General features: G+C 40.5%; 2 protein-coding genes across 12 annotated transcripts in view; one reads left to right on the top strand and one right to left on the bottom strand.

Moving 5' to 3' along the window:
- Positions 1 to 19,598, top strand: part of BABAM2 (BRISC and BRCA1 A complex member 2) — a 450,135-nt gene that overhangs the window by 25,657 nt on the left and 404,880 nt on the right. The gene's annotated exons all lie outside the window — the stretch shown is intronic.
- RBKS (ribokinase) overlaps positions 1 to 19,598 on the bottom strand; it is a 93,449-nt gene that overhangs the window by 72,137 nt on the left and 1,714 nt on the right. For 4 of the 11 annotated variants that reach the window (XM_077915953.1, XM_077915964.1, XM_077915963.1 and 1 more), the window contains 2 exons: positions 19,490 to 19,506; positions 2,021 to 2,153 (listed from right to left, as the gene is read on the bottom strand). The exons of 1 other annotated variant lie outside the window; for it this stretch is intronic. In XM_077915953.1, the coding sequence (XP_077772079.1) occupies positions 2,021 to 2,153; positions 19,490 to 19,506 (150 nt within the window). Of the gene's footprint in view, positions 1 to 2,020; positions 2,154 to 5,404; positions 5,458 to 12,435; positions 12,498 to 19,489; positions 19,507 to 19,598 lie in introns of those variants that run through there. 6 more of the 11 variants (XM_077915954.1, XM_077915960.1, XM_077915955.1 and 3 more) reach the window with 3 other exon arrangements.

The raw sequence follows: 19,598 nt of genomic DNA, 5'->3' as shown, positions 1-19,598 counted from the left end.
TTTGCCTCAAATTCAACAGACCCAAAATAACACCAATCTCAATCTTCGAGTTGGATGAGATCCCAGGGGACATCCAATTTTGACTTTCATGGCTACATGAATAGCATTTATGAAGCTTCCAAGAGGGGTTCTCTAATCTCTCCTTGTATGGCTCCGGCTCCAGGGAACTCCTCTCTTCTCAGAGCAGCCATTTTTGGTGCTTTGCTTCCAACACCAATTCTCTGTCCACATTTTCCCAGCCAGGAAATAGCCTCCTTTTGCCAGTTCCCAAGCCCCGTTAAGTCAGCACCATCTGATGACTCCCCAGACCCTTCATTTCTAATCAAGTATACACTGGTCAGGCCTACTGTTCCCTCTCCTAGCCCCACAGTTCCTAGCATGGAACAGGTCATCAAAAATTAATGGCTGATTAATTGACACTGGAAATCTATCAAGAATTCAACTTTAGCAAATGTGCATTTCTTACTATGAATCTTGTGCTTTAGGTGATGTTTTTGACCAAACAGCCAGATGAGAATTTTATCACATCAATCATAAATTAGAAATAAACTACACTTCATTAGCAGATGAAAAGATAATTGTATAGCTTGTACATCATTTAAAGACTCCTGTGGAGAGAAGAGTGCTGTATGTAATGAGAAATGACATTTCAGAGAAATTTTGGTAAGACTGACCCAGATCACAGGAGCGAGCTCATTCTTTTAAATTTCTCAGGTTTTTCTTATCCTTTACTGTGCAGACTTGTGTCTAACTTCCTGAAGATAAACTATCTTTCGTGTTATACCAGTAATGCTAGCATCTTAAAATTTCACTAAACACGCAAACCTTGAACCTTTGGAAGCCAATTTTATTTTCAAATGATTTCAGTCAGGAGAGAAAGAGGGACTATTGGATTTTACATATTATTTCCTTACATACTTGCAAACAGAACTGTGCCTAAAGATTAGTTATGCATAGTTCATTAAGGCCCAGGTTCCTTTCTGGTCCAAAAGCTAGCATTAGAAGACCTAATTTAGAGATGAGTGGATCAGCAGTTATTAGACCAAGTTTCCAAAAGCTGTGTTGCAGCAAAACCTGCTAAAAACAGGATGACTTGTGCTGTTGTGAAGCCAGACTATAGAAACTCAGTGGAGTAGGCGAATTCCCCTCACTTTTCAGCCTTCACTTAGAAGTTCATTAAGTTAAAGGAATGCAGCATTAAGTTATTTGCAGCATTAAGCTACTTCCCAGAAGACTCAGGGAAGAAACTATTATAAAGGTAAGGAAAATTACTCTCTATTTAAATCTTTAACAATACAAAACAGATATTCACGTAAGTACCTGGACACACATGTTTACAGCAGTACTGTTCACAACAGCCAGAAGGTGGAAACAGCTCAAGTGTCCATCAACAGACAAGTGAATAGACAAATATTATTCAGCCACAAAAGGACTAAAATAGATAACATGCTATAGGGTAGATGAACCTTGAGAATATCATGCTAAATAAAAGAAGCTAGACACAAAATGCCATGTAACCTATGATTCCACTTATAGGAAACATCCAGAATAGATCAATCCATAGAAATGGAATGCAGGTTGTTGGTTGCCAGGGCCACAAGTTTGGGTGGTGGGAGGATTGGGGGAAACTGCTTAATGGTAAGGAGTTTTACTCTGGAATGATAGAAATGTTCTGGGACTAAAGAGAATCATGGGACGCCTGGGTGGTTCAGTAGTTGAGCATCTGCCTTGGCTCAGGGTGTGATCCTGGGGTCCCGGGATCGAGTCCTACATCGGGCTCCCTGCATGGAGCCTGCTTCTCCCTCTGCCTATGTCTCTGCCTCTCTCTGTGTTTCTCATGAATAAATAAATAAAATCTTTAACAAAAAATAAAAAGAATCCTGGTTGTCCAAAATTGTGAATATACTAAATGCCACTGAATTGGCTGCTTTAAAAAAAAAAAACAACAAAAACCAATCAGCACAAGTCTTAAAACTGGACTCTTGCCTCTAGAATCCTCTCCACCATACTTTACACTTACCTTGCATACCATGGATGTCTTTGCTCCAAGCCTGGCAGCTTGGACACACTGGTTGGCACCTTTCCCTCCAAAGCCAATAAAAAACTTATGTCCGTGGATGGTTTCTCCAGTTTTTGGCAAACGAGAAGTGAGACTATCATAGTTTAAAAAAGAGAAGGAAAAAAAAGGCACATTGGTAACTGCAATCAATTTAAGTTCTTCAGAAGAGAGAGAGGGAAGGTTCTCTGATGGAGCTCCAGTCTTAGCCTGCAGAAATGCAAGCAGAAGCAGAGATGACCTATTCCTTTAAGGTAACATTCAGTAGTTCATGGCATCACTAACCAGAATGAATCTGCTGACAGGATGTCGCCCCCATTCCCAGTACCACAGTCGTGCACTGTAGCTCCACTTCAGACCACGGTTTCTAGTGTCTACTGCATTAGGGGTGCTCATGGGTGCCTCTTTTTTCTTTTTTAAGATTTTATTTATTTATTCATGACACACACACACACACACACACACACACACAGAGGCAGAGACACAGGCGGAAGGAAAAGCAGGCTCCCCAGGGGGAGTCTGATTCGAGACTGCATCCGAGGACCCGAGGACCCCGGGATCATAACCTGAGCTGAAGGCAGACACTCAACTGCTAAGCCCACCCAGGTGTCCCAAGTGCCTCTGTTTTCTATCATAGGGAACTCTTGGAGGGAATTAACTTCAGATTCCTGCTTCCCAGTACCCTGCACAGACCTGTATTCACAGTGGGACTGGATAAATGGGACCAAATTAAATGGGTGTTTCTGTACAGGTTTATCTGGTCACTTTAACAAAAAGTAGGAAGTTTACCAGGATTCTGGTAACCATGATCAGGACTTAAGGAGAAAAGGGGAAGTGGCAGGTCTTGGGCCTAAGGAATCCCATTTGTTTCCCTGCAGGTGGGGTGGGCATGGGTTATTGTTTTGATGGCAGGGTCAGGTGTTAATCCCAGGCCATCCTGTAGACCACCCGTTTCAGGTCCTGACTCAAAAACAGCATCTATTTTTTTTAAAAAAAATAGAGTCTAGAGAGCTACATTTAGCTTTGAACGTTTACTATAGGAAGTTTCAAAAGCAACTAACTCTGTTTATAAAACAAGAGAAAACAGTATACTGACTTCCCCACCCCCATGCCCTCATCGCAGATTCAACTGTTAACTTCTAGCCAACCCCGTTTCAGTCTCTACCTGGTGGACTTCTCCAAGAACTAAGGATTTTTACTGACCTGTTACCTCCTAGTGAGGGCAGTGCTAAAGGACACAGAAAGTCAGAGTAAAAGATTTTCTCCAGGGTAGGACTCTCATAACATTAAAGTAGAAGATGTGAGGAAACCACCTCTTTGAAAGGCTCCGGAGATGTGGAAATGGAAAGAGTCCTGCATGTAAGGGTGAGTGAGGGAAGATGGGTGTGAGTAGCAGGCAGACTGGATGGCTACAAAGAAGCAGGCCCAGGGCCAGATAGAGCAGATGGAGCCATGGCAGGTGTGACTAAAAAGGTTAATTCGCTTTAGATGAGGAAGAAGAGCCAAGAGACAAGTTCACAACAGTAGGTCAATTGAGATCCTACCCTGTTTGGGCAGATTTGAAATTTATATTCACTTCCCCACCTAGGCTGTGACCTATCTGAAACCAGTATCTGATGCCTAATATTAGAGTACCAGCATGATGCCAATTCCAACAGGTCACTCACAGCCTGTTTGTCATGCAATGACCTCTGACTGATGCCAAGAACACTTGATGGTGTTGGCAATGACCAAATTCAACCTGTGTACCTCCTGTATGTAGCTCTAAAAGTCTCAATAAATTGGCTAAACTACTCCATTCCCTAGCAGTGCAGTGTCAAATATGGTTCTTTGAGATAAACAAGAGACTCATCAATAATTTGAAAACATTCTATTCCACTCCGCCCCTTTTCAGTTCTATTTTTATCTCCTATTCTAAATGCATTTATAGTACCGATGAAAAAATATCCATCTACAAGGTTCACTTCTGAAAAAGGTACTCAATCAAGAGAAAAATGGTTTTAATGTAATGTTATTATCCTGTCATTTAATTTAGCGATGACAAGTGATGATGAGATTTTGATTTGCATCAGAAATCTTAAACATTTTAGGATTCTGTTATGAACAGGCAGTGATGAGTAATCTGCGCGACTGAGTAACTATGTGAATTCTTGGCTTATTGATGCTGCTACAAACAACACCCATAACAACCTTAAAAAGAAAAAAAAAATCCAATGTGGCTAAAAACAGGCCAAATAACTTAATTAGTAAGATTGTCAGTAACGAAATTTATGACTTCCACTATATTTATACTTAGATATGGGTCACAATTCACTGGCTTGAATCAAGTGTATTTTTTTTTATTATTGGCTGTGGGAAATCATGAAAAATAGACCAGCAGATGATTATTGGGATGTATATATATATATGGGATGGAGGAGTGAAATCGGGGGTACAGTGTGTATTTGTCTGATGTGGGAACAGATGGCTGGGATTGAAACTCCTTTCTAAACAACTTGTATTAACACAAGCACTATACTAATTTAGCCATCACTGAAATGTCTCCCTCCTTTAGAATTCTACTCTTTTCTTTCTGCATCTTTTCCCTATTCTTTCTTCCTTCAGTTGGGAGACTTTCCCTGAATAGGGACAGGGCCATGTCTGTTATGGTCTCCATTTTATCCAGAGTACCTGCTACTTGGCCTGGGGTTAACATGTTTCTGAGTGAGTGAATTTTTTATTTTTTTCTAATTAAAAAAATATTTTATTTATTTATTCATGAGAGACACACACAGAGAGGCAGAGACATAGGGAGAAGCAGGCTAACTGTGGGGAGCCCGATGTGAGACTCAATTCTAGGACCCCGGGATCATGACCTGAGCCAAAGGCAGATCCTCAACCACTGAGTCACCCAGGTGCCCCTGAATACATTTTTTAAAAGACTTCCCTTGTCTTTCTGAAGGGTAGCAGAACGTACCACTCCAAAATATAACTGGAGGAGCTCAGGACATGCTGGCCAGATATGTCACTTTGGTATACGGATTATGTTGAGCTGTAGGCACTTGGAAAGTAGCAAATGCAGAGAGAGGCTTTCTCTGAACTGCCCTTTATCTGCCTCAGGATCAGTCCCCCAAAAAGGACTCAACAGCCATAAATCCCCTCCTGGGAGTTTCATCAACCAGCAGGGATGGACTCCTGTCACAGACTAGAAGTGAACATCACAACCAGACAAATGTTCTCACAAACATTGTCATATCTCCTATTTATTCTACTGAGGGTGAGTTCATCTTTCATAAGTCATTTATTCTTTCCTAAGAGGCCTCCCCCTTTCTCTCCCTTCCCTATTAAAAGCCCTGAATTCTTAATCACCTTGGGGAGTTACTCCTTTTCTCCTGGGCATCTTCCATTTATACGGTGGGGCATACAGGTTAATACATTTGTTTTTCTCTTGTTCATCTGTCTTTCATTACCAGGGTCTCAGCCAAGAACTGAGAAGGGAAGAGGGAAAATTATTTTTCCTCCCCTATGTTTCTTCTCTGTGTCTCCCCTGTGTAGCAACCATTTCTACTTCTGAATTGCAGATGTGGAGGTGTTGATGAATGGGAAGGAGACTGGCAGGATGTTCAATTAGCTGGCAGTGACAATTCCATGTTTTACCTGACCTTGCCCATTGCATTCCCAGTATTAGTAGCACTCCTGTCCTATAAGCAGGAACTGTAACTAGAAATCAGACTATCATTCTTCATTTATGTGTTAATTCAACAAATGTTAAATCAGTGTTTTCCAGTATACCTCTACAGGACAAAAGCAACTCGCTGACAATGTAATAAACCCTAACCCTGATACAAGTAATAGATGAGTGAAAAAACAAAACAAAACATGTCAGAGCACAAGATTATTATGATCTGATTCATGTTTTTTTTCTTTTAAAGATCAAATTGGCTTTATTTTTTTTAAAAATTTTTTATTTATTTATGATAGTCATACAGAGAGAGAGAGAGAGAGAGAGGCAGAGACACAGGCAGAGGGAGAAGCAGGCTCTATGCACAGGGAGCCCGACGTGGGATTCGATCCCGGGTCTCCAGGATCGCGCCCTGAGCCAAAGGCAGGCGCCAAACCGCTGCGCCACCCAGGGATCCCCTCAAATTGGCTTTATTAAGCAATTCATGAATCAGGTAGCATCTAACAAGAGGAGGGGAGCTCCCCAACTTATGTTTTTTAAAAATAAAAAGCTATATGTTCTCATAATATGTAAGTGCATAGAAAATGAACTGTTAATGACAAGTATCCATGAAAAGGGTGGAGAGAAGGAGCAAAAGTTCATGTTTTACTTTATAGATGTATAGAGGTATATGCAACAAGCATATACTTGTGCATTAGGAGGCCATTTATTACTACTTTAGATTCATTTGGCTTCTCAGCATCTTCTTAAGAGCCAACAGCTCTTCTTTGGCTCCAGCTGGCTTCTGGCAGGTGCAACCTAACACAGCCTTGTCCAGCGCCACTCTCTTTCCACTCCTTTGTCATGGTTCCCGGCTCTCCTGCAGCATTGAGCAATCAGTGAAACATGTCAAGTATCTTTGTATAGGTTTTTCTTGCTCCCTGGATTATAGTCCTGTGCAGATTATATGCTGTTAAGCCTTTGTCTTGTGCCCTTTCTGTTGAACCCAGACTAAGGCAGTTTCCTGCTTACTTTTTTTTTTTTTTAAAGTAAATGAACTGGAGTGGAAAGTCGAGTTGAGAGCAACTAGTCAGTTACAGGGATGTCTGGGTGGTTCAGTGGTTGAGCATCTACCTTTGGTTCAGGGTGTGACCCTGGGGTCCTGGGACCCCTACTCCTGCATTGGGCTTCCTATGGGGAGCCTGCTTCTCCCTCTGCCTGTGTCTCTGCCTCTCTCTCTCTGTGTCTCTCATGAATAAACAAATAAAATCTTTAAAAAAAAAGATAGTTACAGACAGGCAGAAGCATTTCTGAATTATAAATCCCAAGTTACCTTGAATTAGGTTTTCCTATCTCTTTCCTTATTAAAATCATGAAATTAAGGTCTGGTTCAAGAAAGGATCTGCACAAAACACCATCCTCTAAATGAAAGCATTGCTATGATTTGCCCCAATTCAAACACAAGGTTTAGCAGGATGCCATGGACAAATTAAAGTGCTCAAAGGAAAATAAAAAGGAAGCAGTTCTGATAGCAATACACTGTTACTACCATTTAAAAGTTAAAAATAGTGTCAGTTTCTGAATGAGGGAGAAAACCCAAACAGATAAAACCAGTCATAAGAAATATACTTGAATTTAAAACAAATTTGTAGCTTTAACTGTCAAATTTTAAATCTGCACAGGAGGAAACACTGCTAAATGTTCATAGACAGGGGTGCCTGGGCAGCCCAGTTGGTTAAGCATCTACCTTGGGCTCAGGTCATGATCCTGGGGTTCTGGGATCCAGTCCCGCACTGTGTTCCCTGCTCACCGGGGAGCCTGCTTCTCCCTCTCCTACTCCTCCTGCTTGCGCTCCCTCTCTGTCAAATAAATAAATAAAATCTTAAAAAAAATGTTCATAGATGGCTCTGCAGTCTTCCAGGCCCTGAGAGGTCACATGGCTAGAGCCTAGTTGTATGAGGCAGCAGGCCTGAGCCACTTACTGATTGTATTACCTTTGACAGCTTTTCCCTCTTTGAACCAGGTTCTTCTCTTGCAAAACAGGTTTAATAATACTTGTCAACTCCTTAAATGCCTGGGTTTTGTGCTCTGAGTTATTTCACTGACAGGCGTTATCAGAACAACTAATCAATTGCTTTTAGCTTCTTGACAATGATGTGCTTGTTACAGGTTCTCAGAGATGATTCATACCAAAGGAAGGAATGACCTGGTGAAACAGGGCTGAGAAGTCTTTTGACCAAAGAGGTCACACTATCCTGGCTCCAGCCAAAAGTCAAGGAATATGCTTCTCTGTGGCTTTCTGCTTTCCATTCTTTCTTCTTCAGGCTGCAAGTGTCTGACACACTGTATGCTTCCCTAATAGGGGATTGTACTATTATTGCCCAATTAAAATTCATTACACTCATTTATTATTCCCACTGTCTGTACTCTTCAACTGTATCTATTCTTCTCAGCATTTGTGTATGTCACATTTACAGGAATGAGCATCATTTCCAAATCAACTTAGTGATGCCTCTTTCTAGCTCTGTTAAAAAAAAAAAAAAAAAATCTCCCAACTAAATCTTCATTCTGTGGTTCCTAACCCTAAATTTGCATACATAAGATTTATTTAAGGGAATGAAATCTGCATTATGCTTTAAACCGTTTTGGTTTTTTTTTTTTAAACTGATTTTGAGTACTAACTCTTATCCAGCTAACCAGTGGAGGGCTACAAAGTAGTTTTGCCTGAAGATGTAGCTATTCTTTTCTTTTTTTTTTTTTTTTAAAGATTATTTATTCATGAGAGACACAGAGACACAGGCAGTGGGAGAAGCGGGTTCCCTGCAGGGAACCTGATGTGGTACTGGATCACAGGACCCTGGGATCATGCTTGGAGCCAAAGGCAGACGCTCAACCACTGAGCCACCCAGGTGTCCCAAGAATAGCTATTTTTGAATTTATAATAAGATAGTTAAGAAAAATATTGGTCACAAGTGGCCAATCTGTCAGAGTGTCATATTCTTGAACCATATATATATATTTTAAAGATTTTATTTATTCATTCACGAGAGACACACAGAGAGAAGCAGAGGCACAGGCAGAGGGAGAAGCAGGTTCCATGCAGGGAGCCTGATGTGGGACTCGAACCCGGGTGTCCAGGATCACTCCCTGGGCCGAAGGTACTCAACGGCTGAGCCATCCAGGGATCCCCTCTTGAACCATATTTATTTAAATTTTGCTTATGTGTAAAAAAGTGTGCTAGGCATAGGGAGAGCTAATAAAGAGGAGTATATTATGGACTTACATGACTTCCTTCCTTCTCATCTCTGGCAGATGTTACCTCCTCAGAGAGGCCTTCCCAGACCACCTTACAGGAGTTATCCTTATTCCTAATTTTTGTTAAGTATTAATTCAATCTGACAAAGAATACTATGTTTCTGGATCAGAGACAGCTTTTTAATTACTTATAATTGTGTTAGTTCTCTATGTCCCAATCTTCCCCAAGGTGACGTGAGAGGAACTTCCAAATAATGAAATCTTTAGAGTTTATATAGGAGCTGACATAGCTGTTGCTCCTTCTCTCCTGCAGTGGAGGAGAGGGGGAGGGAGAAAACAGGGCCTAGGGACCGTTGCTTTGTAATGTAAATGAGTGGGGGAGGGTTGTCTCTAGATTTACAACTCCTAGAATGTAAATAAATGTGTCCAAGGAAGAAGTTCCTAAATCTCTCCAGAGGTCTCTGATTTGGTTTGCCATTCAAACATTCTTTAATCCTGGTGCTAGCGATCTTTGCTCAGAAAGTCCTCATCAGGCAGAAATGTGAGAACATTCATGGAGCGTTGCTTCCTGATGATTTTCTTCAGGTCAATATCACCATCTGACATTATAATGCTCATTTATTTCCCTCCTCTCTCCCTACCTTCTTCTGGATTAATTGTATCCCATTTCATCTTCTTTACATTCAATGTAGGGCTCGAACTTACAGCCCTGAGATCCAGTCGCATGTTCCATCTGAATAAGCCAGCCAGGCACCCCTCCCTTTTTTCTATTTTTTTTTTTTTAAGATTTATTTAATCATGAAAGAGAGAGAGAGAGAAAGAGAGACATAGGCAGAGGGAGAAGCGGGCTCCACACAGGGAGCCCGATGTGGGACTCGATCCCAGGACTCCAGGATCACACCCTGAGCAGAAAACAGATGTTCAACTGCTGAGCCACCCAGGCATCCCTCTTTTTCCTATTTTTCAAAGTGATTGACGGGCAGCCTGGGTGGCTTAGTGGTTTAGTGCTGACTTCGGTCCAGGGCCTGATCCTGAAGACCCAGGATTCAGTCCCATGTCAGGCTCCCCGCATGAAGCCTGCTTCTCCCTCTGCTTGTGTCTCTGCCCGCCCCCTCCCCCCCCCCCGCCCCCTCCGTGTCTCTCATAAATAAATAAATAAATAAAATCTTAAAAAAAAAAAGTGATTGATCTAAGGTTTAAAACGAGCATCTTTAACTTAATACAGCTTATTTTCAGACATTACTATGCCACTTTACTTACAAATATAATTTACAGTTGTATTTCATTTCCCTTCCTAATCTTTGTGCTATTATTGTTACATATTTTACTTCTATATGATATAAACCTTACAACACTGTGTTTTTACTTAAACCATCAATTGCCTTTTAAAGAAATTAAGAAATGGAGGAAAAAAGTCTTTGTATTTGCCCCTGTATTAACTGTTTCTGGAGCTCTTCATTCCTTTGGGTAGATCTGAGCTTCCATCTAGTATCATTTCTATTCTGCCTAAAGAACTTCCTTCAGTGTTTATCGTAGTGCGAGTTTCTGGTGATAAATTCTCTCAGCTATTGTTTTTCTATCTTTATTTCCCCTTCATTTTTAAAGGATATAAAATCCTATGTTGACAGTTATATATATATTTTAAAGATTATTTATTCATGAGAGACACAGAGAGAGGCAGAGACATACGTGGAGGGTGAAGCAGGCTCCCTGTGGGAGCCTGATGTGGGACTTGATCCTGGGACCCCAGGATCACACCTTCAACCAAAGGCAGACACTCAACCACTGAGCCACCCAGGGGTCCCAACAGTTGTATTTTTAAATATTTCTTTAAAGAATTTTTTCTTTCTGGCTTGCATTATTTCTGACAAGAAGTCTGCAATCTTAGTTCCCTTATATGTAATGTCTGGTTTTTTCTTCCCCCTCTGGATGCTTTTAAGAGTTTGTTTATAATTGGTTTGCAGGAATTTGATTACAATGAGCTTTGTGGTTTACAGGATGCTTATCCTGCTTGGAGTTCACTGACATTCTTAGATTTATATATTTATTTATAGTTTTCATAAAATTTGAAAAATTTTCAGCTATTATTTCTACAAATATTTTTTGCGCTTCACCTACTCTTTTTCTTCTTAGACTCAATTACACAGACTCCTTGTCTCACATCACAAAGGCTCTGCATTTTGGTCATTTTTTCTTGTGCTTCAATTTAGATAATTTTACTATCTTCAAGTACACTGATAATTTCTTTTGTAATGTCTGCTCTGCTGATAAGCCTATTGTGAATTTTTCATTTCAAAAGTTGCATTTTTCATTTCTTAAACTTCTATTTGGTTCTTTTCTATATCTCCCACTTTTCTCCTCACTACATTTATGTTTCTCTTTAAACCACTGAGCATTTTATAATGGCTCTTTTAAAATCCCTTTCTGGGGCGACTGGGTGGCTCAGTTAAGTGTCTGTCTTCGGCTCAGGTCATGACCCTGTGGTCCTGGGATTGAGCCCCACATCAGGCTCTCTGCTTGCCAAGGAGTCTGCTTCTCCTTCTCCCTCTATTGCTCTCCCTGCTTGTGCTCTCTTGCACTGTCAAATAAATTAAAATCTTAAAAAATCCCTTTCTGCTAATTCCACCATTCTAGTCATTTCTCTATGTCAATTTTGATGGACTTCTCTTTCCTTGGTTACGCATTATGTTTCCTTTGCATGACTATTGATTTTTTTTTAAATTTTTATTTATTTACGATAGTCACACAGAGAGAGAGAGAGAGAGAGAGAGGCAGAGACACAGGCAGAGGGAGAAGCAGGCTCCATGCACTGGGAGCCTGACGTGGGATTCGATCCCGGGTCTCCAGGATTGCGCCCTGGGCCAAAGGCAGGCGCTAAACCGCTGCGCCACCCAGGGATCCCATGACTATTGATTTTTGAGTGGATGCTAAATATTGCAAGTGTTGCACTGTTGCATGTTTTAATTTTGTTGTGTTTTTCCAAAGGGTTGGACGTTGCTTTTTTGGGCAGCTAAGTATCTTGATTCTTTTGAGGACTGCTTTTGAGATTTATTAGGAAGAGTTTAGAGTAGCCCTTACTTTAGGGCAACTTTACCCTTTGTACTAAGTTGTGGTTCTTCTGGGATCTCTACTGAATGCTCCAGGGGTTCAATAAGGTCTCTGGCCTAATGGAATGTAATACCTCCCATTCCTGTATAATTTCTGGGAAATGTTCAATTTAGAGCTCTCTAGTAGTAGCCAAGCTTTGTGGACTTTCTCTCTATGTATGTCCATGTAGAATTTAGCAACAGACTCACGGGGACTCCTATGCAGATTTCTGGACCTTTATCTGATTAGCTTTCTTTTCCAGTATATGTTCCCACAAATTCTAGTCACCTCAGTCTCTGTAAGCTATGAACTCAGTTTCCTCAACTCATTGATATTGTCAGACTTTCCTTGAGTTTCTTCTCTCTGTGCCAGTCAGTAATGTGCCTCCAGGACTCACCTGTTTGTTTCCTTTCTTGGCTGGATAACATGTCTGTTGTCCAACATCCGAAACAGAAACAGCTGCTGTTATATACATATATATATATATATATATATAAAATTCCATTTTCTTATTGTTTATGGTAGGAAGGTAAGGCTGGTACTAGTCACTCCATCATGGTGAGAAGTAAATATATTTTTTAGAAGATTTATTTATTTGAGAGAGAGAGATAGAGAATGCACACAGTGGGGAGGGGCAGAGGGAGAGAGAGAATCTCAAGCAGACTCCCTGCTGACCACGGAGCCTGACACAGGGCTAGATCCCAGGACCCTGAGATCATAATCCAAGTGGAAATTAAGAGCTGGACACTTAACAGACTAAGCTACCCAGGTGCTCCCAGAAGTAAATATTTTTGAATGAATGGTCTACACTTTAAAAGACATTTATAGAGACAATTGGGACGACAGATGCCTGTGTACACAGTAAGTCATACAGTGAGATGAGAGAGTGCACAAGTGCTGTGTATGACTGTAACCCAAGGAAAAAAGTAAACTAGTTATTAAAAAGGAATATGGTCAGAATAAAGGAAACAAAAGGGGGCCACATCCTCCTTTATCTCTCTAATACAGGACTGAAGACTCAACATAGAAGGTACCAGGAGAAGCATATAAGTAGTTAGAAACATACTTAAAATTTAAAATGTCATCTGATGTCAATAAATTGTTTTGAATAATTATACAGAGACCTCCAGGCTTCCCAGCTGAGCAAAGTTCTGGACAAAACCAGAAGCTTAGGTGTGCCTGGGTGACTCAGTGGTTGAGCATCTGCCTTTGGCTCAGAGCATGATCCTGGGATCCTGGGATCAAGTCCTGCATCGGGCTCCCTGTGGGGGTGGCCTGCTTTTCCTTCTGCCTGTGTCTCTCCCCCTCTCTCTGTGTCTCTCATGAATAAATAAATAAAATCTTTAAAAAGAACACAAAGAACAGAAGCTTGGATAGAGAGGTATAGAAAGAGCTCATACAGGAGGTAGAATCAGCAAGAGGAGAGGGCAGGAGAAATATGACTGTATGGGGTGGGGGGATCAGTGAGTGGGAACTGAACAACAGGATGCAGTAAGGTATGTGGGAAAATCAGGATGCAGAAAAATAGAACAGAAAGGGAATTGGTGAGACTAAAGCTTTCATCAAAGTTCCTGATGAGACACATTTTAATTAATTGAAGAAGGCAAGCAAAGTATGACTACTGACAAATTAACTACAAAACCGGCATTTTATTTTCTATTTTGCCAATTAATTACAGTAAACTTTAAATTTCAAAATGACTTCTGTCACCACATTGTAATTATCTAGGCTACTTCTTCCTGCCATCTGCTGGTGTAGGTTAAAGAAATACACATGGAATTAATTTTACCCTAAGCAAAATATAATTAGAAAGATAAATCAGCATATAAAAAATAATGTATTCTGGAATCAATTATTAAAAATGTTAACTTATCTACGATTTTTGGGTTTTGGTGCTCATGTTTCTTTCACATTCCCATCGTGAATAATTAAGAATGGATTATATTTGAGCTTCACGATACATTTTGTAAGATGGGCTAGAGTAGGCATTAGTCTCTTTGGCAGCCAGTGAGCTATGTGAAATGTCATTCTTGTTCTTTGAGCCTTTCACTGGTCCCCAGGGCCAGCGAATAAAACCCAAACACCTTGGCATGGTGATAAGGCCTTTCCACATCATCTTACATCTGATGCTCTACCGACTTAGTAGCTGCTGTCCCCAGCATACCCCGTGTATACCCACATCCGTGACTCTACACCTTCTGTGTTATTCCGGCTGGCCAGAATGTACTCCCTCTTTTTTTTTTTTTTTTTTTTTGTAGGGTTAGCACTTGCTTATTTGCTAAACCTTGGCTCAGGAGGCATCCCATCCAGGCACTTTTCCCTATACTCCCACAGACCCTGCAAGCACTTACTGCATCACACTACAATGATCTCTGTGTCTACCTTCTTCTTTGGACTAGAAGTTCCTCTGGAACAATTACCATTTTTTTCTAACTGCAGTATCCCTAGCACTCAGCATAGTCCCAGTCTTTCAATAGTGTGCACAAGTAACCAAAATACTGGAGTGACATTCATCACGAAGCCCACCCAATCTTCTCTCCTGAGAACGTAGACACTAGGGCATGAAGAGCTGGCAAAGGAATAGGTTACTAAAGGAACTTCTTTGTAATACCACATGGTAGGTGTGCTTGCTTTGTCAAATGTTTACTTTTTCATGTGTTTTCCTTGAAGGGGCCAAAGTAGCAAACTTCTCGTGAATGATCTCTTTTGATGTTAGGGCATTTGGTTGACAGAAACATGTTTACCGAAATACTAATTTAAGAGTTGCTAACTGATATGCAACTTTCAAGACCAATTTAAGGAGAAGAAAGAATAATAAAGGATATTCCTGTAAGATTGGGAATGCAAGATACTACTCAGGTCAACAGCCCTCTGGCTTTGACTTTACTGAAAATGTGATGTACAAGAGATTTTTCTGTTCTAAATATGAAAAGTCAAGAGGCTTCTGGTAGAGTGCGAGGCTAGAGTTACTGTGATATGTTAGACACATGCAACTTTTTTCTAGGCATGGTATACATTTTCAGCCTTTTTTCTTTTTTTAAAGTAACCTAGGTCCTATGTTTCATCCATCTTGGATCAAAAAGCTTCTAAATTCACTTATTCCGCCATCCAATTAAAGTCTTTTGAGAATTAAGCAATCATTTCCTGACTTGCCAGGGATTAAATTTAGATGCTTGGTTGAACATGAGCCTTATCTCTCAAGCCATCACTTTTAATTGGAGCATGTAAAAGGATAACATAGGGTTTTAGTTGACATCATAGTCTATTGCCATGGAAATGTAAACATGGGTTTGTACTAAGCTTGTCTCAAAGCAAGTTTTAGGGGTACAGAGAGACTGGGAGACAGGAGATAAATTATATAAAAAACGTATGCTGTAGAGATGTTGGAATGCCCTTGTAGTTCAAACCTTTAGTGATCTCATCTTGCCTTATGGCCTCAACTTTCCTCGATACACTGATGACTCTCAAATTTATTTCTCCAGTTGGTCCTATCCTCTGAACTCCTGTATCTGTCTTCTTAATGGCCTCAGTTGGATGTCTAACAGGCACCTCAAATCTCACATGTGTACCCTGAACTCCTGATACTGCCCTCTTCCTAGCCAGCTTGCTCTGCTCAGTCTTCTGCATCTCAGCAAAGGTCAGCTTCCCCTTCCTCATGCAGAGGCCACAGAACTTGGGAGTAATACTTGCCCCACCTGTCATCCTCAGCAAACCCTGTCAGCTCTGCCTTCAAAATGAAGATGCTCATTTCTCCACACTTGCACTACTTTCAAGCTACCATCATTTCTTGCTGGAATTATTGCAAGGACTCCAGTCTCCCTTTTTTTGCTCTTGCCTTCCTTTAGTCTGTCTGTTCTGAGAGAGCCCTTACAGTGATGATATTAAAATTAGATCAGATCACTCCTCTGCTCAAACCCTCCAATGGCTCTTCATCACTAATGATCTTTGAATCATTAATTGCCCTTCCCCTCCCATTTTTTCTTCTTCAGCCACACTGCACTCCTTGTTCATTGATCATAAGAGGCATGCTTCTGCCTCAGGGCTTTTGCATATGCTCTTACACTGGGTATCTGTATGGCTTGTTTCCTTTTCTCCTTTATGTTTTTACTCAAAATCATCTCAGTGGGGCTTTCTGTGGGCAATGACCTAAAATTACTACTCCCATCTCCCTTTCACACCTTATTTTCCTTCTTAGCATTTATCTAACATACTATGCATTTTACTTACTTCTAGTGATATTGTTTCTTCCATTAAAATAGAAGTTCCACGAGGCAGGGATTTTTGGCTGTTTTTCACAGCTGCATCCTCTGCACTTAGGGAAGTACTTGACATATATGTAAAGTCAATAAATATTTGTTGCATGAATAATTTAGAAGATGGGTGATAACCATCATAAGAAAGATTAGTGAAAGCATGATTAACAAAGATCTGTGAGTTTAATGTCTAAAAAAGTTCATTTGTTGCTGGGTTTTCAGGGAAACCTGTCTTTGGTGGAACTCTGACTTAATTTTCCACAAGCCTGACTTATCTTTGCATTGTGGAACTTCAGAGATGAGTATTCAAAAACAGAATAATGATAAACATAGGTGGGTATTAAATAATGTTCATTGTCTGCCATGTTGGATGAGCTAATGATATTTTAAAATTATTAGTACACAGAGCTTACTATTCATAGCAAACTGAAATTACACATGAAAAAAAAGTTGCTCATTGATTGAATTAGCAGTGTCTGGCACACAGTAATGTAATATATAAAGTGAATTGGATTGGATGCTGTCCAAGTGGGCTTAGTTACTGAAGTAGTTTTATTTCTCAAGTGATTACAGAATAAAGGCACAAGTGTCCAGGTTGGCTCCAGTTAAACTAAGAAATTAAGTAAGAGACAGTCATGAAGATACCATCTTAGGCTTGAAAATTATAAATCCTTAGTTGTTGTTCTTGATCAGCTTACAAACAATGAATGCAAACACTACAAGCTTTCAAACGAACTGCAGAAGAAAAGGCCAATAAAAACCAGCAAGAGTTAGAGGTAGAATGATATAATGGAAAGATAAAGCTTGGGAAATGTGGGTTCCAGCTTTCACTGTGCTACCAACTGGCTGTGTGAATTAGGGTGAGTAATCTAACGTCTCTTAGTTTCCTCACCTGTAAAATGTGGAGAATGGACAGATGGGCTTCAGTGATCCCCCAAGCTCTAAGAATTGTAAGATTTTTTTTGACTTTAAGCTTTAATCACTGTGGTAGGTAGAGTAAGGTCCCCCCAGTCTCTTCCTCCTGGCGCCAAAGATGTCCACATCCTGACTCCCAGAACTTGTGAATGTTACATTACATGGCAAGGGAAATTAAGGTTAATAAGCTAACTTTAAATAAGCATATTACCCTGAATTATCCATTTGGGCCCAATATAATCACAAGGGTTCTTATAATGTAGAAGAGGAAGGCAGAAAGTGCGCATTAGGGTGATGCCATGTGAGGAAGACTTAACAGACATTCTGACTTTAAAGGTAGAGGAAGCAGCCATGAGCCAAGGACTGTGGGCAGCCTCTAGAAGCTGGAAAAGGCAAGAAAACAGATTTCCCTTAGAGCCTCCAGGAAGGAAATCAGCCTATAGACACCTTGATTTTAGCTCAGTGAGATCTGTGTCAGACTTCTGACCTCCAGAACTGTATTAAATTTGTAACATTTAAGCCACTAAGTTTGTGTCAATTTGTTATAGCAGCAAGAGAAAACTAACAGAATCATAGTATGTACCATAACTAGCAAAGCTGGACCCACATTTATCACCCATGTAGAGTTTTATTTATTTTTTATTTTTATTTTTTAAAGATTTTATTTATTTATTCATGAGAGATACAGAGAGAGAGGCAGAGACACAGGCAGAGGGAGAAGCAGACTCCATGCAGGGAGACAGACGTGGGACTCCATCCCGGGACTCCATGATCACGCCCTGGGCCGAAGGCAGGTGCCAAACCGCTGAGCCACCCAGGGATCCCCATGTAGGGTTTTAAATACAAATTCCATACTCAGGTATTTTGTAAAGGTCTTCAGAGGCAGGAGTAATCAGCAACCATAAGAAGTGTGCAGAAAAGCCGTGAAACAGTCTCTAAGGGAGTAAAGTTTTTGCTAGTGATTTATGAGGAGTAGAAACCTGGTTATTTTACAAGGGGAAAATGGGGAGAGAAGAGGTATTAGAAAGGCTATATACAACATAAGAGTTTATTCCTTTATGAATGAAGGGCTGGGATAAAAAAATTTTTCTAAATTCTTCTTTATTTTTTTTTAAGCGAGGTAGGGGAGGGGGAGGAGGAGCTGAGGGAGAATCTTAAGCAGACTTCAGCCCAGTGCAGAGCCCCTCTGGGCTCATGACCTTGAGATTATGACCTGACCTGAAATCGAGTTGCATGAATCACCAACTGAGCCATCCAGGAACCCCAAATTCCTCTAGCTCTTAAATAAGATTTCAAAATTCCAATAGATGCTACATGAACTTTTGATACCCCGCCCTTCTCAAAGTATGAAGAGTATTCATTTTAAAAGTATAACTATCCTTAATGTCTGATGGTCGAGCTTCACAGAGAGCTCAGACTTTAAGAAGAAAGTGATTCTGAATTTTAACCCTGACACTTATTCAGTACGGTGCAGGGGAAAATTGTTTAGCTGACTCTTTTGCCACTGCACCTATAAAAGTATGTTTTTTGGCAATCGTCATACCTGCCCCTACCAGTCTCTCTCCCTTTCCACTCTTGGTCTGGAAATTTGATAACCTAGCTTATAAACATTTTAAGCAGTGTTAAGACTAAATTGGTTACATACAGACCCTTAGAACGATTTTCTAAGTAAAACATAGGTGGTGCAGAGATTTGGTGATTGACTTGATTTTCCAAAGGCCTTTTTATTTATTTCCAGGCTCTCTTCTATCCTTTGGAAAGGCAAGGTAGGTTTCAGGACAGATGAGGTCTTCCTGTAGTATGCCTGACCATTTTTAAGTTTTATAATGTAAATATAGCATATCTGAAAAGCCATTCATAAAAATATTAAACAGAAGCAATCTGAATGGTAGAATTTTCTTGGAGTATCTGATTTCTTTTTACAATGAACATATATATATATATATTTAAGATTTTATTTGTTTATTCATGAGAGAGACACAGAGAGAGGCAGAGACACAGGCAGAGGGAGAAGGAGGCTCCATGCAGGGAGCCCGATGTGAGACTCGATCCTGGGGTCTCCAGGATCATGTCCTGGGCGGAAGGCAGGTGCTAAACTGCTGAGCCACCTGGGCTGCCCTATATTATTTTTTTATAAACAGAAAATCCTTTCCTTCCTTCCTTCCTCCCTCCCTCCCTCCTTCCTTTCTCGCTCTTTCTTTTTTTTTTTCTTGACTAGCCTCTAAGCCCAATGTGGGGCTTGAACTCACAACCCCAAGATCAAGAGTCATGTGCTCTACCTACCGAGCCAGCCAGGTACTCTGCCATTTTCATTAGGAAAAAAAAAAAAAAAAAAAAAAAGAAAAATTAGTAGGAGGATCTCACCATCCAACCTATTTTCACTTGGCATATT

This window comes from Canis aureus, chromosome 12, assembly GCF_053574225.1.
Source record: "Canis aureus isolate CA01 chromosome 12, VMU_Caureus_v.1.0, whole genome shotgun sequence".
Classification (NCBI taxonomy): domain Eukaryota; kingdom Metazoa; phylum Chordata; class Mammalia; order Carnivora; family Canidae; genus Canis; species Canis aureus.
Note: the sequence above shows the minus strand (reverse complement) of the source record. Positions and strands in the feature narration are given on the sequence as shown.